The sequence below is a fragment of the Thermobia domestica genome, chromosome 2, assembly GCF_964235325.1.
Source record: "Thermobia domestica chromosome 2, izTheDome1.hap1.1, whole genome shotgun sequence".
NCBI classification, from domain to species: Eukaryota; Metazoa; Arthropoda; class Insecta; order Zygentoma; family Lepismatidae; genus Thermobia; species Thermobia domestica.
The window spans coordinates 326,725,458-326,747,967 of NC_137455.1; the positions used below are offsets into that span (position 1 = coordinate 326,725,458).

The following is a 22,510-nucleotide window of genomic DNA, read 5'->3' on the forward strand; positions in this document are numbered from 1 at the left end:
CCCGTAACTTAGGGGAGAGGGAGATACATAATAATGATTTTTGAAAAAATGATCAAATATTAGTCTCGAATCCATAGTTTTTGGCGTCACTAAGGTGACCAGTGATACTTCCTATCTCGTTTAAATGCAAATTTAGCACCGTAACTTGAAGGAGGAAGGAGATATATAAATATTATCGATTATATCGACTATTATCAATGTCGAACTCATGGTTTTCCGAAGTCATTGGGATGAACAATGACACTTCCGATGCCTTGCCTCCCAACATGGAGGAGGATATATATATTCTTTAGTTATTTTGAAGTTATTTTGGTGTCTCCGAGACGAACAGTGACACTTCTGATGCCGTTTAAATCCAAATTCAGCCTCGCAACTTGGGGAGAAGGAGGGGAGAGAAATATAAAAATAATCGAAAATGATCTATATCAGAGAGCGCTTTACTAGTAGTAAAAAGTGACTGACTAACGAAATATATTACTATTTTTTTTTTTAGTTTAACACAACGAAGTGGGTAATGGATGTTAATAATCCATATTTACAAGTGAGACTTCAAATAACTTGGAGTTTGATGCCGTTATTTTGTATTTCTAATACAGGTCGAAAGTATTCATATAAGTTGAGTTTATACATGATATAGACAATTGAGTCATTTTCAATTTTCACTCAAATTATTCTAAAATATTAAGAGGTTTGATTATAATTATTATTATTTTAATTTTCTCTCTCTTCCTTTGGTCAATATTGCTAAACATATCATCATCATAGCTATTCTGCCATTATTGGTAAGTTACTTGCTGCAACTGGGAAGGTTCGACGTTCAGTGGTCCTCAGCTAGTCTCTTCGTCTTGACATAGCAATTTTCTGTTTTAATACCTTCCTTCAACTACAGTCTCCTTCGTTCCCACCCTCTCTTTCCTTCCACTATACACTCTAGCACGTTCCTCACAATACATTTCCTCCTCAGTCAATATCCTAACCAGTTCCTCTTCCTCCTCTTAACAATATCTAAAATTCTTCTTTTTCCCTTACTGCTAATATTTCTAACACCTTCTCATTCGTTTTACGTTCAACTCAGCAAATTTCTCTCTTTTTTCCCCTAAATGCTCACATTTCGAAAGCCTGCAAGTTTTTTTTTAAATCGCTTTTGCGTAATATCCATTGGCTAATCATGGTTGAAAAGAAAATTTGTGTGATACGGTTGTGATTTAGGATATCTTATAAGTAGTGAAACATGGACACCCATTAAAAAATAAAGGTAATTACCTATGTTGTACACTATCATCATACTTACACAAAGTTAAACTATATTACATTTAGAAACATACATTGTATTTCTATTGTATTGTATTGTATTGTATTACTATTGGCCCATTGTAGAGTTTAGACTTTATTATTTTTGCAAGACTTGCAAGACTCTTGCATGCAAGACCAAGATCAAGGCAGGGTGTGCAAAACAAAGACCAAGACCAAGGATTCCAGTGCAAGACCAAGACCAAGACTGGATGTGCAAGACCAAGACCACCCCGATATTGGTCTTGGCCTTGCATTTGCTCATCACTACCTAACGCTAGTCAGTGTGAACCGTTAGGATATTTTACTTAACGGTATAAGACCGTGTAACGTGGGTTCCTATCAGCACGGCATGGCGCGTCCTCAGGTTGCGGATCGAGGAGAAGGCCTCTAGATATAGAGGTTAGCTGCGAATATACTGAATAAGCAGTCGCGGACAGCCGACTAGGAGTGGTCCTCCAGCTTGGGGGTTTGGGTAGGGCTGACAACCTCATCCTGTAAAAAAAGCACTTGTTCAGAAATATTCACAAAAGCTTGGGACAAGGACTGATAACTTGGCACGAACGCAGCAAAAGAAAATGAACATGAGATTTGGAACATGAAATATTAGGAGTCTTTATAGGGCAGGCGCTAAAGTCCTTAACGAGTGAGTTAGAGAAATACAGGATGGACCTAGTAGGAGTTCAGAAAGATAGGTGGGAAGGAAATGCATCTGTGAATTACGGAAATTTTACGTTCTTTTACGGGGAAGGAAATAAAAATCACCAGTTAGGAACATCGTTTTTCGTTCATAAACGTATCTTACCAGCAATTAAACGGGTTGAATTTGTTACTGACATACTTTCTTTTATTATTCTTAAGCGACGGTGGTGTGATATTATTGTTTCAAATGTACATACCCCAACTGAAGATAAGGATGACGATATAAAAGATAGTTTTTACGAAGAAGTGGAACGGATATTTGACCAACTCCCGCGATACCATATGAAGATTCTATTAGGGGATTTCAATGCGAAGGTAGGACGAGAGGATATTTTCAAACCGATTATAGGGAACGAAAGTTTGCATAAGGAAAGTAATGACAACGGTGTTAGACTCGTGAACTTTGCAACGTCCACGTAGAGTACAAAATTCCCACATCGCGACATTCATAAATACATTTGGACATCACCAGACGGAAAAACACATAATCAAATTGATCACGTTTTAGCAGATATAAGAAGGCAATCTAGCATAATTGATGTCCGCTTATTTAGAGGGGTTGATTGTGACACTGACCACTACCTGGTAGCGGCGATAATACGAGGGAGACTATCGTTGAATAAAGATAATATTCATTGTCCGAAAACGGAGAGATTCAATTTAAAGAAATTAGAAGAGAGCCAGGTAAGAGAGAAATACCAGATTGAAGTTTCGAATAGATTCTCGGCTTTAGAAGATTCGGAGTGCACTAGTCTGGAGGATACCTGCATTCAAATTACAGATAGCATTAAAATTTCAGCAAAAGGAAAACTTGGGACACGCGGAAATACGTAGGAACAAACCATGGTTCGACCACGAATGCATAAAACTAGCAGAGAAGAGAAACCAGGCAAAAAAAAAAATCCTGGCTACAAAATCCGAATGAAATAACTACACAAAATTTCGCAGATATCAGGCGGGAAACTTCCGAAATTTTTAGAACAAAGAAACGCAATTTTTTGAAAGCTAAAATTAAGGAACTTGAAGATAATAGTAAAAATAAAAACATCCGGGACATGTATAAGGGAATCAACGAATTTAAGAAAGGCTATCAACCTCGTGCTTATATATTAAAGAAATCTGACGGTACAGATCTCACTGATACGGATAGCATCTTAAATAGATGGAAATATTTCTTTGACGATTTGCTTAACATGCAACCAAAAAATAGTGTGCCGGGAGAAAAGAAGATACACTCCGCAGAACCGTATATTTCAGAACCCAACCGAAAAGAAGTAGAAACCGCTATAAAAAAAATTAAAGAAACACAAATCTCCGGGTATAGATGAAATTTCAATTAATTTTCGTTAAGTTTAGCTGGAGGCGAAATATTGTGGAACAAGATATACAAACTCATTCTCCTTATCTGTAACGAGGAAGAATTGCCACAAGAATAGAAAGAATCAATCATTGTTCCAATTCACAAGAAAGGCGACAAAACGGACTGTAATAATTGTCGAGGCATTTCTCTTCTGTCATCATTCTATAAAATCCTTTTAAATATTCTATTAGCAAGATTGACCCCATACGCAGATGAAATTATTGGAGGTTATCAGTGCGGATTTAGACAAAATCGATCAACTATCGACCAAATATTTACCATTCGCCAAATACTCGAAAAGAAGTGGGAATACAATACCCCGGTACATCAACTATTTATTGATTTTAGAAAGGGATACGACTCAGTTAGGAGAGAAACATTATACAACGTTCTTACAGAACTTGGAATACCGAGAAAGCTAATTAGATTAATTAAGATATGTTTAAATGAATCCCAAAGTAAAGTCCGGGTAGGAAAATTTTTGTCCACGGGCTTTCACGTCGAAAATGGCCTGAAACAAGGAGATGTGTTGTCGCCATTATTATTTAACTTCGTTCTGGAATACGTTATTAGGAAAATCAGATAGCAACCAGGGCCTACAGTTGAACGGTATTCACCAGGTTATGGCATATGCTGATGATGTAAATTTAATAGCGGATGATAGGAGAACCATAGAAAGAAGTGCAAAGATCTTATTAAACGCTTGCAGGGACTTGGGTTTAGAAGCAAATGCAGAGAAAACTAAATACATGGAAGTGCGTCGGGACCGTACTACGGCAAATTGTGGATATGTTAAAATAAGCAGCCTTGGATTACTTTGACCACACATATATAATGGTTGTTTCAATTCTTTTTCCCTCTGAAAGTGTCACATATCAGTCGGAAATGTCAATCTCAGCATCCCAATAAATCAATAGCTTTTCGCATTTGAAATTTTAATTCATAGTTCAGCCTATATTTGTTGGTTTGAGTCTAAAATCGTTCTATACATGTATTATCGGTTAGAAATTAGCGTAGACGGTCTGCAGACGACTTCTCGTTTGAATGATTTCGATTATATTGGTGATGATGTAGTCTGCATCACTCTCCGCTCACTTCTAGCCCCCAGATTTCTCTTAGTACCCATTTTACAATGAGCGCATGAAACTCTGGGACGTTTTAAAACGCAAGTCCAAAGTAGAATGGAAAATGCAGTAAACCCTGTCAACATCGGGGATAGAGTCGGTGTTTTTTGATTGGTAAATACACACAGGATCAACTACGCTTGTTAAGGTGTAAAATGTTACTGTACTTTAAAGAGATTACCAAAAAGGTTGTAGTTTAATCTGTTTGTAAGGCAAATTTTATAGCAAAATATCAGATCGATTCTGTTTCTTAGTTTAAAATCAAAGCCTTTGTTATGTTAATGGCTTGACTTAATATAAATTCATATTTATAAACAATTAACAACTATATAAAACAGTTATGTTATACTTGTTGAAAATATTACCTATTCCGCGTATGTTCAATATATACCATTTCTGTTCCTCAGAAAAGTTTTGCGGGAGAGCAGAGTGCAAATATGATGTAGAGGCCAATGGAGAAGATTTTTCCCTTGTTGTGTTGAAATCCGGTTCGTCTTCGGTAGTGTAAGTTATAGGAATCTCCCAATTCGAGTTATCAAACGTAAAGTTATTGCATGTAAACTCTCTGTCATCAATCTTCAGAAATTTTACCTGAAAAAGTAATATGAACAAATAGTAAACAAAAATTAAGAATTACAGGGACAGCAGAAAAATTCAGATTATTTTCAAATTGAAAAATTGTTGCCAGACTGCTTATTTTACATATGATCTTCTATTTTACAATTAACTTTAACTGAAAGCGTTTTGCTAGGAACAATTATAAATGAAATGAAATCTTTGAGTTTTACGTCCCACGGTTATGCCGGTTAGGCTAAAGGAGACGGTGATTATGAGAGATAAGTGAAATGGTGGAGTGAAGAAAGTGGGAGGAAACGGGAGAACCCCGAGAAAACCCACGAGCACGGTAGGAACAATTAGCTGGAAATATGCCATACCTTATTTACTGAAAAATATGTGAGTCAGTCAGAAAAATAGTTGCACTGCTTCGTAAATATTTTCTGTCAAAAGCTATTTTGATTAAACTGTGAGGTGACGACGAATCATGTAGGTCTTCTTGAATCCTTAAAATTTTGAATGTTACCCCTTTAGACATTAATTTTCTTCAGAAATAAGCTTGAATGGCTGTAGTATTGACTATAATATTTCTGACATAAGCCCATTTTTAACGATTTTCCTTTTCTCCAGTAACCAGTGAGGGTCCATGTAACTGGACGTAAGAAAACGTATCAGTTGTGTCAATCTTTTGAAACGAAAAATCACTGGCTGCAGGGCGATTAGTCATAATATCCCGAACTTTCACAAATCGTCCTGAGGTAGTCCTTTTTTTCTAAGGATCACACCCACGTTGAAACCACGACGTCACCATTACCAAGCAGTACGTAATGATTCAGCAAGCATCCCGCCACCGGACACCTGTCTGCTTGGCTCTCAATTCAACTGCATGCACTGTAGCACTGGAGACTGTAGCGCTCGTATTGGCGACTATACGTATCGCTTACTTCTCCATTTCGTGCCTTTCAAGTTTATCGATATATTACTATGACTGTCAAACGTTGAATTGTTATGAATCGTGTTTTATTTACGGAGAAGGAAATCTTTCGGTAACCGCAGACATCTTCCTGAGGCAGTAATTTTCGTTCAAAAGTTAGCCAATCTTTCTGCGGTCCACATTTTCTTTCTGCAAGATGTCGCACCGTCGCCTGTTATGCTTTGAGGAATTAACGTAACTGAAAGACTTCTTTATATTTTTATTTATTGATTTATTAAGATCAATTCTGTACAAGCGTGACTGTTGAAGTTGACTGTGACATTCTAGCCAATAGAAATCATATATGTCGTCATGAAGCATTGGTCACCATTACAACAAACATTCATCGTGGGAAGTTTCTTCCCTTTCTTTCTTTCTTTTCAATAAAAACAATGATTGGGTGATTTTTATTCAGTATGCATTTCGTCGGAATTCAATATTTATCGAAATGACACACAGTGTTTCAAGCCCCAACACCATACTGTTATGCGTTACAAACTTTCGGGGAAAAGTTTGGGAGGTAAAGGACAGTCCTTCAGGGAAATCAGTAATATTAAGGAAATCAGTAATTTCGTTGTACATGAACTGTCCGAAATGCCGTCCTGGAAAATATTTGTATTAGAAAATTTTGCATTTCAGTAACAAATTGGCTCCTAAGAAATGTGCATAGCCGTTCCACTAAATACTTTTCCAACTAAATCACTGAAGGAAATCATTTGAAAAACCTATATATTAAAATGCTACGCTTATATGTTTGTGGTCAAGAAAAGTTATATGATCGTAGACGTTTATATGTTGGTGACCAATTCTTTTGACGATTATCTCTCGGAAACCAAAAGCTCTAGAAATATGCTGTTTTCACTGATCAATTGCAAATTTTGTGGCCGTTATGTCTTTATTACATTTTAGGAGTACACTGGAAGTATTGAAATTTAGAAAAGTAAAGCATCATATCCTACGAGTTATATATTCCAACATCACACATTTGTATACATTGTTAGTATATCTCTCCAGCGTTTGTTTCATGGCCAAATGATAATCGAAAACGAAGGATAACCATTTCTCCAGTCTAAGATGAATCTTTATTGTTTGGAGTGTTTTCCCCAATGAACACCATATATCACTGACATTATAATTAATCGTGTATGTAATATATTTGCTTATTACATACTATATACAAGAAGAAAGAAAACGTTGATCATACATGAATTATAAGCTCGAACCGGAAGTAGGCTCAAATCTTACAAATGGTGGGAGATACTGAAAAAAATTTCCCATTTATGATACCCTTTGCCCATTTTTATCAAGACGTCCTTCACTTGTGTCTGTAAAGGAATATGTACAAATATTATGAGGAGTAACAAGAAGATTCATTCTCATATGTGAATGATGCCCTGTGTAGAGAGCGCAGATTCAGGTAGTATAATTAAAAAAAATAGGCGTGCTTGTTTCATAATTGTTTTAAGCAAAACATTTTGCGTTATACCTTAATTACTAAAAGGGAAATCATATATGAATAATCATTTTAATCATAATTTCAATTTGAAAACCGTCGGTTTTCTCTGCCGGATCTTGTACTATTAATGATACCTTTTGTTCTAAATAACAGCTAAGTATTTTTAATTAAGCTACTTTTTTATGGAAATAACAAAGAAGTATTATAATTAAAATTCCTTTAGTTTTCAATAACAATTCAGTATTATAATTAAAACTAATTTTCGTTGTAGATAAGAATTAAACCTTGCTCGCTGTTCTAATAGCTAGCGTGTGAACCTTTGCTGCAAGTGAATCGGAGCTCTATTCCAGATGGAAGAGGGTTTAGGTGTTTTTGGTTCCTCCTTAAACTATAAGTCCACGTCCCGTATAGCTTTACTCGGCCTAAACTACTATCGCAGAAAGAACTAAGTATTATATTGTAATTAAAGTAGACTTCCGAATATCAGGCCTAATGTGACGGAAGGGCAGGCCGGGTAAGAGAAAACCCGGATAGACCGGAGTTCTATGAATAGTCTCCTTCATATAGTGGGGGGATATTGTGTAATCCCGTGTGCATTTCTTGTAAAAAAAATTGAACTAACACTTGGTTTTTATTCTTTCGGTGATGCTTTGAAATTTTGACACGGTTGTCATTTTTTACGTTTATCCGAATCCAATATGACGGCTATCAAAGATGGCCGCCTTCGCGAATGCACATACTCCCAAACTAATTGACCAATCTTCATGCAACGAATACCAAACGGCGTACAGAATAATAAAGATTTAAAAATTGACAAGAATTATTACTTATCAATGCAATTAATAACATGAGAAACAATTTTATTTCAAATTCTGCACATTTTATGATTCGTTTTCTTTCTATGTTCTTTAAATAACAAGTAAACGAAAAACAATTGGGAACAACGTTGTGTATCTTTTAAAAGAGTAATAAATTGTCTTTAAATTGCCATGTATATTATTCAGTTTGGTTAAGAAACAACGAAACTATAGAAATTAATATTTCCTTTTTTTTCTTGATTTTCCCACATGGATAGAGGGGGCTAAGAGTAATAAAATTACCAAAGAGTCACTTTGCTGGAATCTTTCCACTTGGATGAGTTGATATTATGATACGACGAAAGGGGAATTGAAGTGGTCCCAGTTTGACAAGTTGGCCGAATCCAATGTGGAGGCCATCAAAATGGCTCCCATAGCGAAAACATTGTTCTCGCTTACACCCGGTAAGCACCTATTATATTGATCCGTGGATGATGTTTCTGATGAGCGAAAATTGGTACTCCAGTTATCGCTTTTACCTCTGACAACCGAATTGAGACGTCCAAGCACATGTAATAAATTATCCTCTATTCCTACGTCCTGCTCATGTTTCCCTTTTTATTAGTTCAATCATGTAAAATATTGTAAAAACAATTCTATTTGTTTTAACAGACTTGTACGATGTCCAAGGAATCATGAACTACACAACAGGTTTTCACCCACAACGTTCATTTTCTTCTTGTGAATCACATGTGGTTGAAATTGCTATGCATGCACATGATGATATAATCCACACAATGTCCTTGTTATTGCACAAGATCAGATCTATAGCTAGCGACAAAAAATTTGTATAAGTTGTTCACGGCTTTATTAACTTCTTCAACTCGTCGTGTTGTCTGAATCTCTGACTTACAGTCTTGTATCAGCCAACGAATGAACTTTTGGAGAATTGCCGAAGAGCTGCACCCGTCAAAAGATCCATCAAATTTCCAGTGTTCACTGGTAAGGATTTCGTCACGAATTATTTTCGTCACGACTGCAGTTGCGTCAGCATGAGAAATGTTTTCGAAGCTATAAATGTCCATTTCAATCGTATTAGAAGCCCAGAATTCTCAGGAACTTTCATTTGTGATGGACGGACAAAGTTCACATTTGGTAACTTCTTCTGTATTTGTGATTTCAGATTACGCTTGTAGTTGCCATCAACTACCTTTCCACTGTTCTCAGAGAGAAGATAAGTTGTATTGACATCCCGCATACTTATTATAGCATCTTTATCCGGATAAAATGTGCATGGCAAGATATTTAGTAATTCGTTGTCTGCCGAAACGTCTGCCGAAGATGTTAACAATCCAGTTTCATGTGGTTCTGATAAAGATTTTCCTCTTTTAGCATACACCAAGCATTTTAAGTGGTATTTCATGTCATATGCAATTGCGTCTTCGGGTTCGTTCAACAAGATGCGATGGCGGCACTTCAATTTATCAGAACTATTTTCGACAACGTTCTTAGTTTTTTGCCCCATGGACGACGTCTGCAGTAAATGAAGTTCACCCTCAGCCTTTTGGCAAAATATTCATTTGTTTTTGTCAAATGTAAAGGTAGAAGAACTTGTTCAACTTGGAGCATCCACTCTTGTCTCCGAACTTGCACTATTCACTGTTAATTTCGATGGACGTCCTCTTTTCGCAACCGTAGGCACTATGGATCCATGTTTTAAAGCCTCCTAATATCTCCGTTTCGATTTATCATAGTGTCCTTTGTGAACTAGAGTAGCATACCTCGTAGCTGCCTTTTCCTGCAAATGCTCAGGAGATAACGGTTTAAGAAAAGATGCGACCCCTGAATACTGAATTTCACCAAATTTACTTCTGTCCACTACAATTGTTATTAGCTTTACTAGTGACTCAAGAGATGGATTTCGAGTTAGGTCTCCTCTTTTCTGATCCTGGCACACGATACAGAAATAATAATTAAGTTCTTTCGGATTTAATGACTCCATCTTGTAAGTTAATTACACAGTTTCATTTCTGAAAATACAAGGAAGAATTGGGAAAACACTTTAGAAACAAAGAGTAAGTCACAAGAGGACTAAAGGTAACTTAAAGCAAGTGATAAGATACAATACTTACGTTGCAATTGAAATTCGGCAAGTAACCGGACGGTTTCCCATGCTAACTGTGAGTAGTTCAACGTTTCGCTGCACTTATATACTTTGTCCGAATACTAGAAAGTTCCAGAAACTTCCATTGAGTTTTAACGGAAAGTTCTAGAATGTTCGAGAAAGTCCAGAACATTCTATAATTTTCAAGAAAGTTCTAAAATGTTCTTGTACTTTCGGGTAAGTTCTCGAATGTTTGGGTAAGTTCTAGAAAGTCCTATAATGTTAGAAAAAGTACAGAAAGTTCTAGAACGTTTTAATAAAATGCCATGGAAGCCTCTAGAGCCTCCTAGGACTTTCCACTAGAATTTTATGGCTATTTCTGGAACTTTATAGAAGTTTTATATAAATGGTGATACACTTCAGGTGCGCTAATAGGGGTATCTGTCAGTGTATAGCATGCGACATATCAAACTACTTCTCTTGGAGAGTAGGTCATGGATTCATGGTTAATTTTCCTATACATCTCGGTATCCCTTTACTCATATGGAAAAAATCAAGAAAAAAGGAAATATTAATTTGTTATAATTTTGTTGTTTCTTAACCAAACTGAATGATATACATGACAATTTAAAGACAATTTATTGCTCTTTTAAAAGGTACACAACGTTGATCTCAATTATTTTCTGTTTACTTGTTATTTACAAAAATATAAAGAGAATACATCATAAATTGTGCCAAATTTGAAATAAAATTATTTCTCACGTCACTATTTGCATTTATAAGTAATAAATCTTCTCAATTTCTAAACCTTTATTATTTTGTACGTCTTTTGGTGTTCGTTGCATGAAGATTGGTCAATTAGTTTGGTAGATATAGGCTTTTAAAGACAACGTTGTGCATTCGCGAAGGCGGCCATCTTTAATAGCCGCCATATTGGATTCGGATGAACGAAAAAATGGCAACCGTGTCCGAATTTTAAAGCATCACCTAAAGGACAAAAATCAAATGTTAGTTCAATTTTAACAAGAAAAGTACATGAATGCGTCATTTCAGACATAGCGCACCCCACTAATAGTCACTGCGACTTTTTTTTTCGTTTATCACCCGTTTTCAAATCTTCGCTACAGCACACTTAAAAAAGAACAACATTAAGCGTACCTCAAGAACAATTTATGAATACTGTATTAAGATACACTGCACACTAACAGAACAATGATCAATGAACAAGCAGCAAACCGCTGCGTTGACGTTGACGTATCGTAGCGGGTTTACTTTGTTTAGAAGTTTCGAGTGTCTCTTTTCCTTTCATAACTTGTTTTTTACACACGACACGTTGTAGGATCGTAACAGACGCCCGCTTCCAATGCCTTGGTAATGTTGCCAACGCAATGCTTTTCCTTCCTCATTTAATTACGATAAAATAAAACTAGGCCGGATAGTACAGAAGCTGGATAGTCGCGACCCGGATATCCCTGAGTCTACTGTACTGCTACTTTTTTACGGGGCCACCACCCTAAGATTTCTCGCTCCCATTCCATAAATTACGCTATGATACACTAATTACTCAACTATTTTGCTAAGTGCCGTCTACTTGGTTAAAGAGTTTTGCTCTTTCTTCGGTAAAGTGCGTTGTTGAGATTGTGAAGACCATGAAATAGCAGTGGATCTTGGAGTTTATTCATGAAATTCAAATTCATAATATGCACATGAATCGCGGATAAAAGTGAGGGGAAACGTGAGGGAATACCATTATCTCATTTGCGGAAAATATCTATGACGACTCACCACTTTTTTCAAAATTACAAAAGGCAAAGATAGTTATGGGTACGGCGTGACGTCATGAGTCCCTCTACCTCTTCAGATCCATTTTTACCCCTGGTATAAATAGTAAATATTAATATATATCATGTCAGGAATAATAATAATAATAATAGTAATAATAATAATAATAATAATAATAATAATAATAATGTTTGTTTCTGTGCATAAATAGCATAATGGCAAAAATACACCTTATAAGACAAAAATAAACACAAATGACATACAATGTATTCTACCTACTGAAAAAAAAATAAAAAAATGAGAAAATGAAAATAGTATCGGTTTAAATAATAATTCTTTGTCAAATTAATATGAAATACTTTTAGTCTCACATCAGATACATCGTTAAAAATACTACAAATAATGTTTGTCGAACTTTAAAATTTATGCTTCTGTACTAAGTAAAATAGATGTATCAAATTAAACTAACAGAGTTGGTCATTCTTCTTAAAAGTACAGATTTAGGATTCAAGTGAACTAATGTTGATTAATTACTCATATTATAAATTAGTACCTTTATTCCTATATAATGTAAGCAATATTCACTATGACATCTATTGTCTAGTTTTTTTTTCTGAATAAAATTTCTTTCAAGAACTTTTCTCCTGTCACGTAATGCCTGTAATCCCCAAAATTGATTCTAGTATTCATAGCTACATGAGTAATAATATCTTCATTACACTGCATAGTAGCCTGATAAAACATTTTTTCTACTGACTCAATTTTGTTTGCTAATGTAATACATACATAATTCCAAATAACTACATCAAACTATGTGATCTTGCAAATATCTTGTATAAATATACATATGAACTGGAATTTTTAAACTCAGGACATTGTTTCAAATAAACCCTACTTCTCTTCTAGCCCCTTAAATTATATCATTAATATGATAGCTAATTGTCAGATTTGAATCGCTTTTTGATAAAAGGGCGTATGTGCAATAAAATAAAGTTGTTGGGTAATAACAAAAACTGTTTTCTTAAGAGACTGTTTGGTTTACGATAAAAAGAAAAATGGCTTGTGTTTATAACACGTTTCAAGAAACTCATGTCTTTTTAAAATCGTTACATCTACCTCTAAAGTATTCATTTCTCTAAAAAAGTTAAAATTCTGAAAGTTGTTACATAGGCCCTTTTAACAGAAAGCAATCCATTTCTGACAAACACTGTACCCATATCTTAAATCTGTTCGCCATTATGCAATATTACACCATTAATTACATATTTACTCACGTAGTATTGAGTTTTGTTGGTAAATGATATACCGGTATAAACATAGACGTAAATTGCACCCCCGCAACCCCCGCGGTGTTGGGGAGGCTTGCACGAACTCCAGGAGCGCAATATATATATATATATATATATATATATATATATATAATCGCTCGCAACATATATAGAAAATAGCAGCGCATAACTAAGGGTTGTGAGGGAGTGTTGGAGCTTGAAGTTACGCCACTGGATCGTATTTAGTTATCTTACAATTTATTTTCAACAAATAATAATCATATAAGAAACAGGAGAAAGCGACCAGGGTGATCTAGTGTGAAATCTAAATCACAAGTTCTTGTACTTATTAAAGAATAACAAAGTGCAAAAGAATTATATAGAAAATATACCTAGTACAGTGTGACCAAAATCAAAGTTCAGATAACAGCAACGGGTCATGAGTATATAGGAAAAAGGGGTAAAATAAAGATGAACATCAACATGAATTGCACTGGATGCCATATCATGAGGTTCTGGTAATAAACAGATGAGATTATCTTCTGTTCTGGGGCGATTCAGGAACTAGTGGATACAGAAGAGGCCCTATTACTGTCAGCATTTTGCTTACAATTATATGCCCTTACTACTGTTAAAATAGCGAGAAAATAGTGCTCGATAAGAATTTCTTCCTTTAATTGCTTTCTCATAAAACACTGTTGCTTTTGCTTTGATATTGTATTCTCTCTCTCTCTCTGTCTCTCTTTCGCTATGGCCTATGGAGGTTGAATACCGCGTTCACAAAAGCTCTCCATTGACTTCTATCCCATTTCTACTTTGTATTCCTATTTTTGCGAGATCCACCTTAATGTTGTCCTCTCATCTGAGCCTAGATCTTCCTAATGGTCGTTTTCCGTTTGGATTTCTAGTTAAAACTTTGAAAGCGTTCCTACTTTCTTCCATTCTAGCTACATGACCAGCCCACTTGAGCCTCCTAAACTTGATAACCCTAATAATACTTCGTGCGCAGCATAAATTGTGCAATTCCCCGTTATGAAGTTTCCACCGTTTCCTATTCCTGTCCCTCTAAGTTCCGAATATTCGTTTCAGGTTCTTTTCTCAAATACTTTGTCACTGTTCTTCCCTCACAGTAAGTGACCATGTTTCGCAACCATATAGAACAATAGGCAAGATTATCGTTTTATATTTTTTAAGCTTCAAATTGCTCGACAGATTTCGCGACGACAAAAGATTTTGAACTGAATAATAACACGAATTCCCTGCTTTTAGTCTACATTTAAGTTCTTCTGAATATATTTTTGGTCTGTTAATATTGATTCTAGGTATTTGAAAGTATTCGCCTTGTCGAAAATATTATTTGATATTGTAATGCATCCATAATTAACAATATTAATGATACAAAATGATACATAATTAACAATAACAATATTGTAATGCATCCATAATTAACGATCCCGAGAAACTTCCATGTATTTAGTTTTCTCCGTATTTCCTTCCAAGCTCATGTCACTGCAAGCGTTTAATAAGACTTCTGCATTTCTTTCTATTATTCTCCTATCATTTCCTATTATATTTATATCATCAGCATACCTTATAACCAGGTGAATACTATTCAGCTCTAAGCGCTGGTTGCTGTTTTTTTATTTTCCTTATGCCATACTCCAGAACAAAGTTGATTAATATTAATATTCTATTAGTAATAGTAATATTAAGAGGTGCTTACCTGATTAAGTACGACAACTGTGTTTGGAGGTCTAATTCTGACGGTAAGTTTTGGATATCCCATCTGCATAGTCCACTTGCCCATCGTTTCTTTTACTGTATTAAATTGGCTAAAAACGCCATTATCCCGAGCTTGATCCGTTAAAGAATCCCATAGATCATCCGTTTGAGCAACTTCATATTTCTTTTCGTCTAGATATTTTCCTAAACCTTCACGAAATGTCTTCTCCTCCAAAATACTGCTGAGCATACGGAAAAGCAGGCTCCCTTAATAAGAAGAAACAAATATATATATCGGGTGTTGCAAAATAAGTGTTACAACTCTTGGGAGGTGACTCCTACCACTGAGCCAAGAAAAAAGTTCTCTTGAACTTTTGGCTATCGAACATAGTTTCAGATCTACAAGGTGCCGAAAGCGTGGGAAAATGACTTTCGGACGCCAATAGTTCGGGAACTATCCAACGTAAAGAGGGCGGGTAAAAAATTCACTGAAGAAGTCATACCTGCTGTATTGAATTTTGCATGTTTCACAATCCTACCATGCACGCGCAAGGGATTCCCCAAAGAAACGTAGGGAGTCCCGGATAATCTGCCAAATGAAAATTATTCTAAATGGATATGAATTGATAGGGTTTCTACCAGGTAACAATAATTCGTTTGTATTAAGTCCATATATGGAACAAATACAAAATGTCGGACACCTTCATGCCCGTTGTGTGTGATTGCATAATCGCCAGGTACGGATGCTGGCCAACAGTGAAGTTCTGAGTATTAAGTGTAGCGAATTTGAACTCAAATGCTCTAGAAGGACATCTGGAGTGTCGGTGGAACACAAAAGATGAAGCAGGGTGATTCACATGTGTTGAAACACGTAATGAAAAATGCCCAGAAATGCACTCATACTCAGTAAGCGTGAGTTCAAAGCATCGGAAATGTAAGGATTAGTGTCAAGAACATGAAAGCCAATTCACAAGTAATATTCCCTCAAATCGACGCAATATGATATGTAAGGTTGCATACCAATAAGGATGCAACAACTGAGGCCAAGTTGAAATTGTGCAAGGGGACTCACTAAGAAACTGGGTAAACTAAATGAATGTCTCTAGTGAGATCGCATGATTGATATTGAAATGTGCCCAATGTGTGTGTTGATATCGACATGTAGCTAATGGACAAATGTGAACATGTGCCACTACTGCTAGAACACCGTCTCACGTGCGAAAACTAGGAAAATAATGTTGTACATTCTGCTATTACATCTGGTGCACTTTTTGGTAGAACGTAACTACAACACGATTGTATCAATGTCCCTCTTTATTTGGGACATTGTCCCACAGTCGACACATAGGAAAAGAAATCTCTTAATCGATGGTTTAAATTCTGATAGAGCGTGAAAATAACAAACTTGTATCACGTCCAACGTCCTCTGGGACATATGACGTACTCGAAATATAGAAAAATACCTCCAGAAATGTGTATCTTACACACAGTGCAAATGCCAAGACAAAGACGAAAATGAACCAATTTGGCACAGGTAACACTACAGCTGGAACACCATAGATATGAAAAATAAAACGACATGAGAAATAGGAAGAAACGTCTTAAACCTCTGATTGTTTACAACTGTGCAGTAGGAGTAACAAAATGAAACACACAAGCATGTCGGGAGGTTGTACAAGAGCGCTTGCCAAACAAAGTGGGTACTCCTTAAAGAAATGAATACAGAGAAAGTCAGCCTCCTTTGAGCCTCAGGGCTAGAGCGCTCGCTTTCTCTCGCGTGGTCGCAGTTTCCAATCCTACTGGGAGCCCACGGCCTCAGATTCAAGACCCGAGTAGTTATTTTCCTATTTTTCCCACGTGGAACGGTGTCCCAGCAGTAGTGGCACATGTTCACATTTGTCCATTAGCTATATGTCGATATCAACACACACATTAGCCACATTTCAATATCGATCATCCGATCTCACTAGAGACATTCATTTAGTTTACCCAGTTTCTTAGTGAGTCCCCTTGCACAATTTCAACTTGGCCTCAGTTGTTGCATCCTTATTGGTATGCAACCTTACACATCATATTGCGTCGGTTTGAGGGAATATTATTGGAGATATGGCTTTGACGTTCTTGACGATAATCCTTACATTTCCGACGCTTTGAACTCACGCTTACTGAGTATGAGTGCATTTCTGGGCATTTTTCATTACGTGTTTCCACACATGTGAATCACCCTGCTTCATCTGTTGTGCTCTACCGACACTCGAGGTGTCTTTCTAGAGCATTTGAGTTCAAATTCGCTACACTTAATACTCAGAACTTCACTGTTGGCCAGCATCCGTACCTGGCGATTATGCAACCACACACAACGGGCATGAAGGTGTCCGTCATTTTGTATTTGTTCCATATATGGACTTAATACAAACGAATTATTGTTATCTGGTAGAAACCCTATCAATTCATATGCATTTAGACCAATTTTCATTTGGCAGATTATCCGGGACTCCCTACATTCTTTTCGGGAATCCCTTGCGCGTGCATGGTAGGATTGTGAAACATGCAAAATTCAATACAGCAGGTATGACTTCTTCAGTGAATTTTTTACCCGCCCTCTTTACGTTGGATAGTTCCCGAACTATTGGCGTCCGAAAGTCATTTTCCCACGCTTTCGGCACCTTGTAGATCTGAAACTATGTCCGATAGCCGAAAGTTCAACAGAACTTTTTTTCTTGCCTCAGTGGCAGGAATCACTTTCCAAGAGTTGTAACACTTATTTTGCAACACCCGATACACACACACGCACACATATATATATATATATATTATAAGCTGAGTTATTTTAGAATTATTTAAAATTGCACGGGATGTTTCATGGTGCTACAATTTTTAATTTTAAAAAATGTGATATCCAAATTGTATAATATATGAAAATATACGTCAAAAAACTTTCCCATATTACTTACCTAATCAAATCTAAGGTTTTTTTTTAATATAATAAGAAATCAAAGTGCCTTATATCGAAGTAGCGTTACTTGATGTGGTCACGTAAATGACTATACGGTATAAGAAGATCGTAATAACTAAATTATTATATATGTAATATATCCTCTTAAACTCTCTATCTATTTCCTGACTTAAGCTATAATTTCTAGTTTTCTATTTAACTGATTAAAATGCATTGAAAAGAACCAGCTATATCAAATCTGCTAGAATACCTTAGTGGTACCTCCCACGTACACCAGATTATTTGATAAAACCTACCTTCGATTAGAATAAGCACATACTGTTGTACATGTAGTTTTTTTTTCTGCCAGAGTAAAATGTGGAAAACAATAATCATTCACATGTTTAAAAATCTTTCTTAGTTCTTCACTTCCTATTTCCTGCTTTTTATTAATAAAACAGTAATAGTGAACAATATAACACTCTAAGAAGGCAGATTATTTAGTAGGCAAACGAGGTCTTCAAGATTTTGGAGTTTCGTGAGGCTGTTGTGGATTTTCAACTATCCACAATTGAAATTAAGAAATGGAGTGAAAACAAGTTGAATTGTTACACTACTTCTAGGAAAATTACTAAAAGGTACGGGTCATCGTATAAATTTTCCAGCTTCTATTCCTTATATGAAATCGCGTTAGGTTGCAGTTGTAGAAAAAAAAAACGAAATATTCTCTTATGAAATATGAACTTTATAAGTCATTTTCGAAGAACTATGTGCGTGGAAAACTCACTTTCAAAAGTTAACTATCACTTGTGTATTTCTTGAGAAATTCCATGTCATTTGTTATGGTTTTTAACTAAATATTTACTATGAAATATGAACAAAATTGCATAAGTCGTACTTGAGTGAGGAAGGCAGAAAACAACACTCATCCCGAAGAGTAAACTATCCATACTACATATTTTCATATAAGTTTTTCTAAGCATTAAAGATGTATTTTTGAAACATTAATTTGTGAAATGTGAACAAATTCGTCTTAGTTGGTTTTGAAGGAAATTGTTCGATAGATTACACCTCTCCCCCTAGAATAATATACTTTCGCGGACATTTTTACAAGACAACTTAATATTGTCAGAAAATTGACAAATAATTTATTTATGAAATGTAAACAAAATTATTTAAGTTGCTTTTAAGAAACTTTTCCTAGTAAAAACACTATAATTATCAGGATATTAATGAAATTTATATTTATGTAAATTGAATAAAACCATCTCAATCATTTTGACAAAATCATCTGAAAACAACTCGGAGCTACGAATAAAATACTACTCGAATATTTGAAGATTTTTTCCACAAAAATAACGTATACCACAGTATAGGGTTTTTAATGAAATATTAGTACAAGAAATGTGAAGAAAAGCCTTGAATTCGTTTTCGAGAAATCCTTACTTTTTAATGTTCATTCTTCATAACTACCTTTATTTTTGGGATACTAAAAACTTTCTAGAGAGTCTCCAAGAAAATCTTGGTGCCTATTCGTTAAACGGTATAATTTATAAGGAAGTGAGGACATTAAATTGGGAGGAACAAATGAATATTCAAAAGTATTTTTTTTCGGTATGTAGAGAACATGAAACGTGTTAAGTACGATGAAATCTCGTATTCCATTTCGTCATGACCATCATATTTCCTTCTCTACTACTTTGCACCAGGTTTTGTTTACAGTCAGATACAACTCAGCTAGCAGTGAATAATTAGGAGTCGCAACTCTTACAAAGCTTAAGCGTAGTGTTTGCACAAGTCACGTTTTATTTTATATCACAATAACTTACGTAAAACAGTCTGAATCCGTAAATTGATATCTGTTTGGAACAATTATTAATAACAACAATATTAATAATGAAGCAACAATATTATTACAATAACAATTATATAAACAACAAAATTTGAAGAAGGAAGGAAACGGACATGTCGAGACTCGAACTCGGGTCTGCCGTTTGGCAGTTATGTACGATATCACTATGCTACAAGTCCTTCGGTTTTCTACAAAACTTTTACCTTGCTAGTCCTTTACACTATACTATTAGATTAAATTTTACGAAAATAACTGTTCAACATAGCAAACTAAGTCATTCGGAACAGTAATGGTATCGCTGTATAATAATTCATAATTTAGGTAAAAACTAAGAATTGTTGAGCTGTTATCCAACCTAAAATACGTTCTAGTAAGATTGACTTGATATGATATCACATAATTTATCTCTCTATAAATTTAGTACTCTCAATTTAATATTCCCAAATTTACTACTTGTTCTACATTGGTTAGATTGTAACTTTATCTAATGTTTCTTTCAGTTTCGAGCCTAGTTTATTGTCTATTAACACTGGTCAGCTAAAAGTGCACATCATAAGATGATAATACAATTAAATTTTAAACAAAACACTTGGTCCAGTATGACTAAAATTTTAGCTTATTCGGTGTTGCGATTAACAGAAACCGATGTTACCGTTTTGACAAAGAGCTGGTGCTGAGTAACGAGAAACTAACACTAAGGTATAGTTAAATAGCTAGTTGAATAAACGAAGGGTCGTAGAAGAATGCCATTTGGTTCTTTCAAAATGTACTTTGTGTTTTTCGTAATGTCTCACGTGTTAGCTTGCATGGTGAACGAATGCTCCGGAGGTACTAGTATCGGCACTTGGGATACTGTATTATTCTTCACCGACGCAGCCAAACTTTTCATTTGTTCAGAATAATGACTTCTGCCTCAAACTCCTCTGTATCAGATAAATAGGGCTATACAATAGCTTTTAGTATGCTGATTGCCTTAGATGGATATTAAGTACCATACTTAGTAACAGACACTGAGAATTTTTATAAGTTATTTTTTGGTACTACCAAAGTTGTGCATGGTAAATTTGGTATTTGTACTACGTAACGAACAACAAATAATGTTTACTGTAATCTCTCACGTAAATAGTTTTGTGAGCGTATGAATTTTTTGAGAAAATTAACATTAGTGTAAGTACTTCTATCTGTTTTCGATGACCATGTAACAATTGTCTGTATAATTCAACCCATAAACAAAATGTTAAGCAGTAGATTTACCTAGTTCTATTTTAACAATTTACTCCAAAATCCAATAGAGTTAAAGTAACACTTGCAATGTGTCAAACTCTAACACAAGTAGAGTAGCATAAAATAATAGTGCCTTATGCAGAGTCGTTCTAACATATAATTAGCGTCATACTAAAGGCCTGACTACTGCAGGAAACATATGTTAGTCGAACTTGTTGGTACGACACTAATCACATTGTCGGGATGACTCTGTATAAGGTCCTTTATGTTTATTTAAAATATCCGTTTTCACTGTGTACTAAATTTGTCATTATAAATTAATGTACTAATATGTTTACCTTTATTGTAAGTAATATCGTCAAACACTTGAGGAATTTCTCGATGGTGGCCTATATAAACTAATATTTCATGTGAACTTCTAAACGAATCTACATCCATAGCTGCCATTCTTACCATCAGAACATTGTAATCCTCCAGGTCCCACTTGGGTTCTATCTGAAAAATATAATACAGTATAACTGAGACAAGCTTTGTTTTATACTGTGTAAGGATGATAACTAACATGAAATTATTTTCAACGTGAGTTTGTGGACAACACATTCATCCCCATTCAAGCAAATGACACAGTTAATAAAACACTTGTATCATTTATGAAAATTCTTCCCGTTCGGCTCATAGCAAAATCTTTCTGGAACAATACGATGAGGAGTTCAGGAAAATGGGTGAAGTGAAACTAAAACCTGTACCATCTTGATGCAGAGTCCAGCATTATCCATCACTTCATTATCTTTCTCACGTTTTAAGCTAGAAACTTACTATTCCTAATAAGGACATTACATAGTACCATAAGTAACGTTTTGTTTTAGAATGGAGATGCTTTTCGTAAATCTCTGTAGGATTCAGATCATACAAACCACAACATTTGTACCTATTTATATACTGGTAGAAGTAGAAATGAGCTTCATCACTCATGCATCTGAAACACATCAGACTTTCGTCTTTATTTATTTGGTTCACTATTTCCTGACAAAACTGTGACGGGAAGAAATAGACTCGCTGCTAAACCTCTCCCCATTAAACAATGCGCATTATTTTCTAACAAAAGCATCTGCAATATCCATAATCTCGACTTTTCAAAGTCTGTACAATGTGCATCTAGTAGGAGTGATAGTTGAGATCGTGCTGAAGTATGAAAATTAAAAGAAATAGTGGGAACTGCCCCTCATATCTCGCAGGCCCGGTCCTGGACAGACGATCAAGAATCTGGTTCCCAGGTTCTGCATGCAACCTAGTCTATTGAGGATCATTCAGTGTGTCAGAGTTGGTTAGTTCCAGGCTTCTAACACTCAGAAGAGACTATCTACCA

The 22,510-nt window shown here is 35.4% G+C and overlaps 1 protein-coding gene across 1 annotated transcript in view; it reads right to left on the reverse strand.

Moving 5' to 3' along the window:
• Nucleotides 1–22,510, reverse strand: part of LOC145679516 (aminopeptidase N-like) — a 64,708-nt gene that overhangs the window by 12,706 nt on the left and 29,492 nt on the right. The window contains exons 5-7 of the mRNA XM_081750095.1: nucleotides 21,483–21,639; nucleotides 15,135–15,400; nucleotides 4,842–5,067 (exon numbers count right to left, since the gene is read on the reverse strand). Of these exons, the coding sequence (XP_081606221.1) occupies nucleotides 4,842–5,067; nucleotides 15,135–15,400; nucleotides 21,483–21,639 (649 nt within the window). The remainder of the gene's footprint in view (nucleotides 1–4,841; nucleotides 5,068–15,134; nucleotides 15,401–21,482; nucleotides 21,640–22,510) is intronic.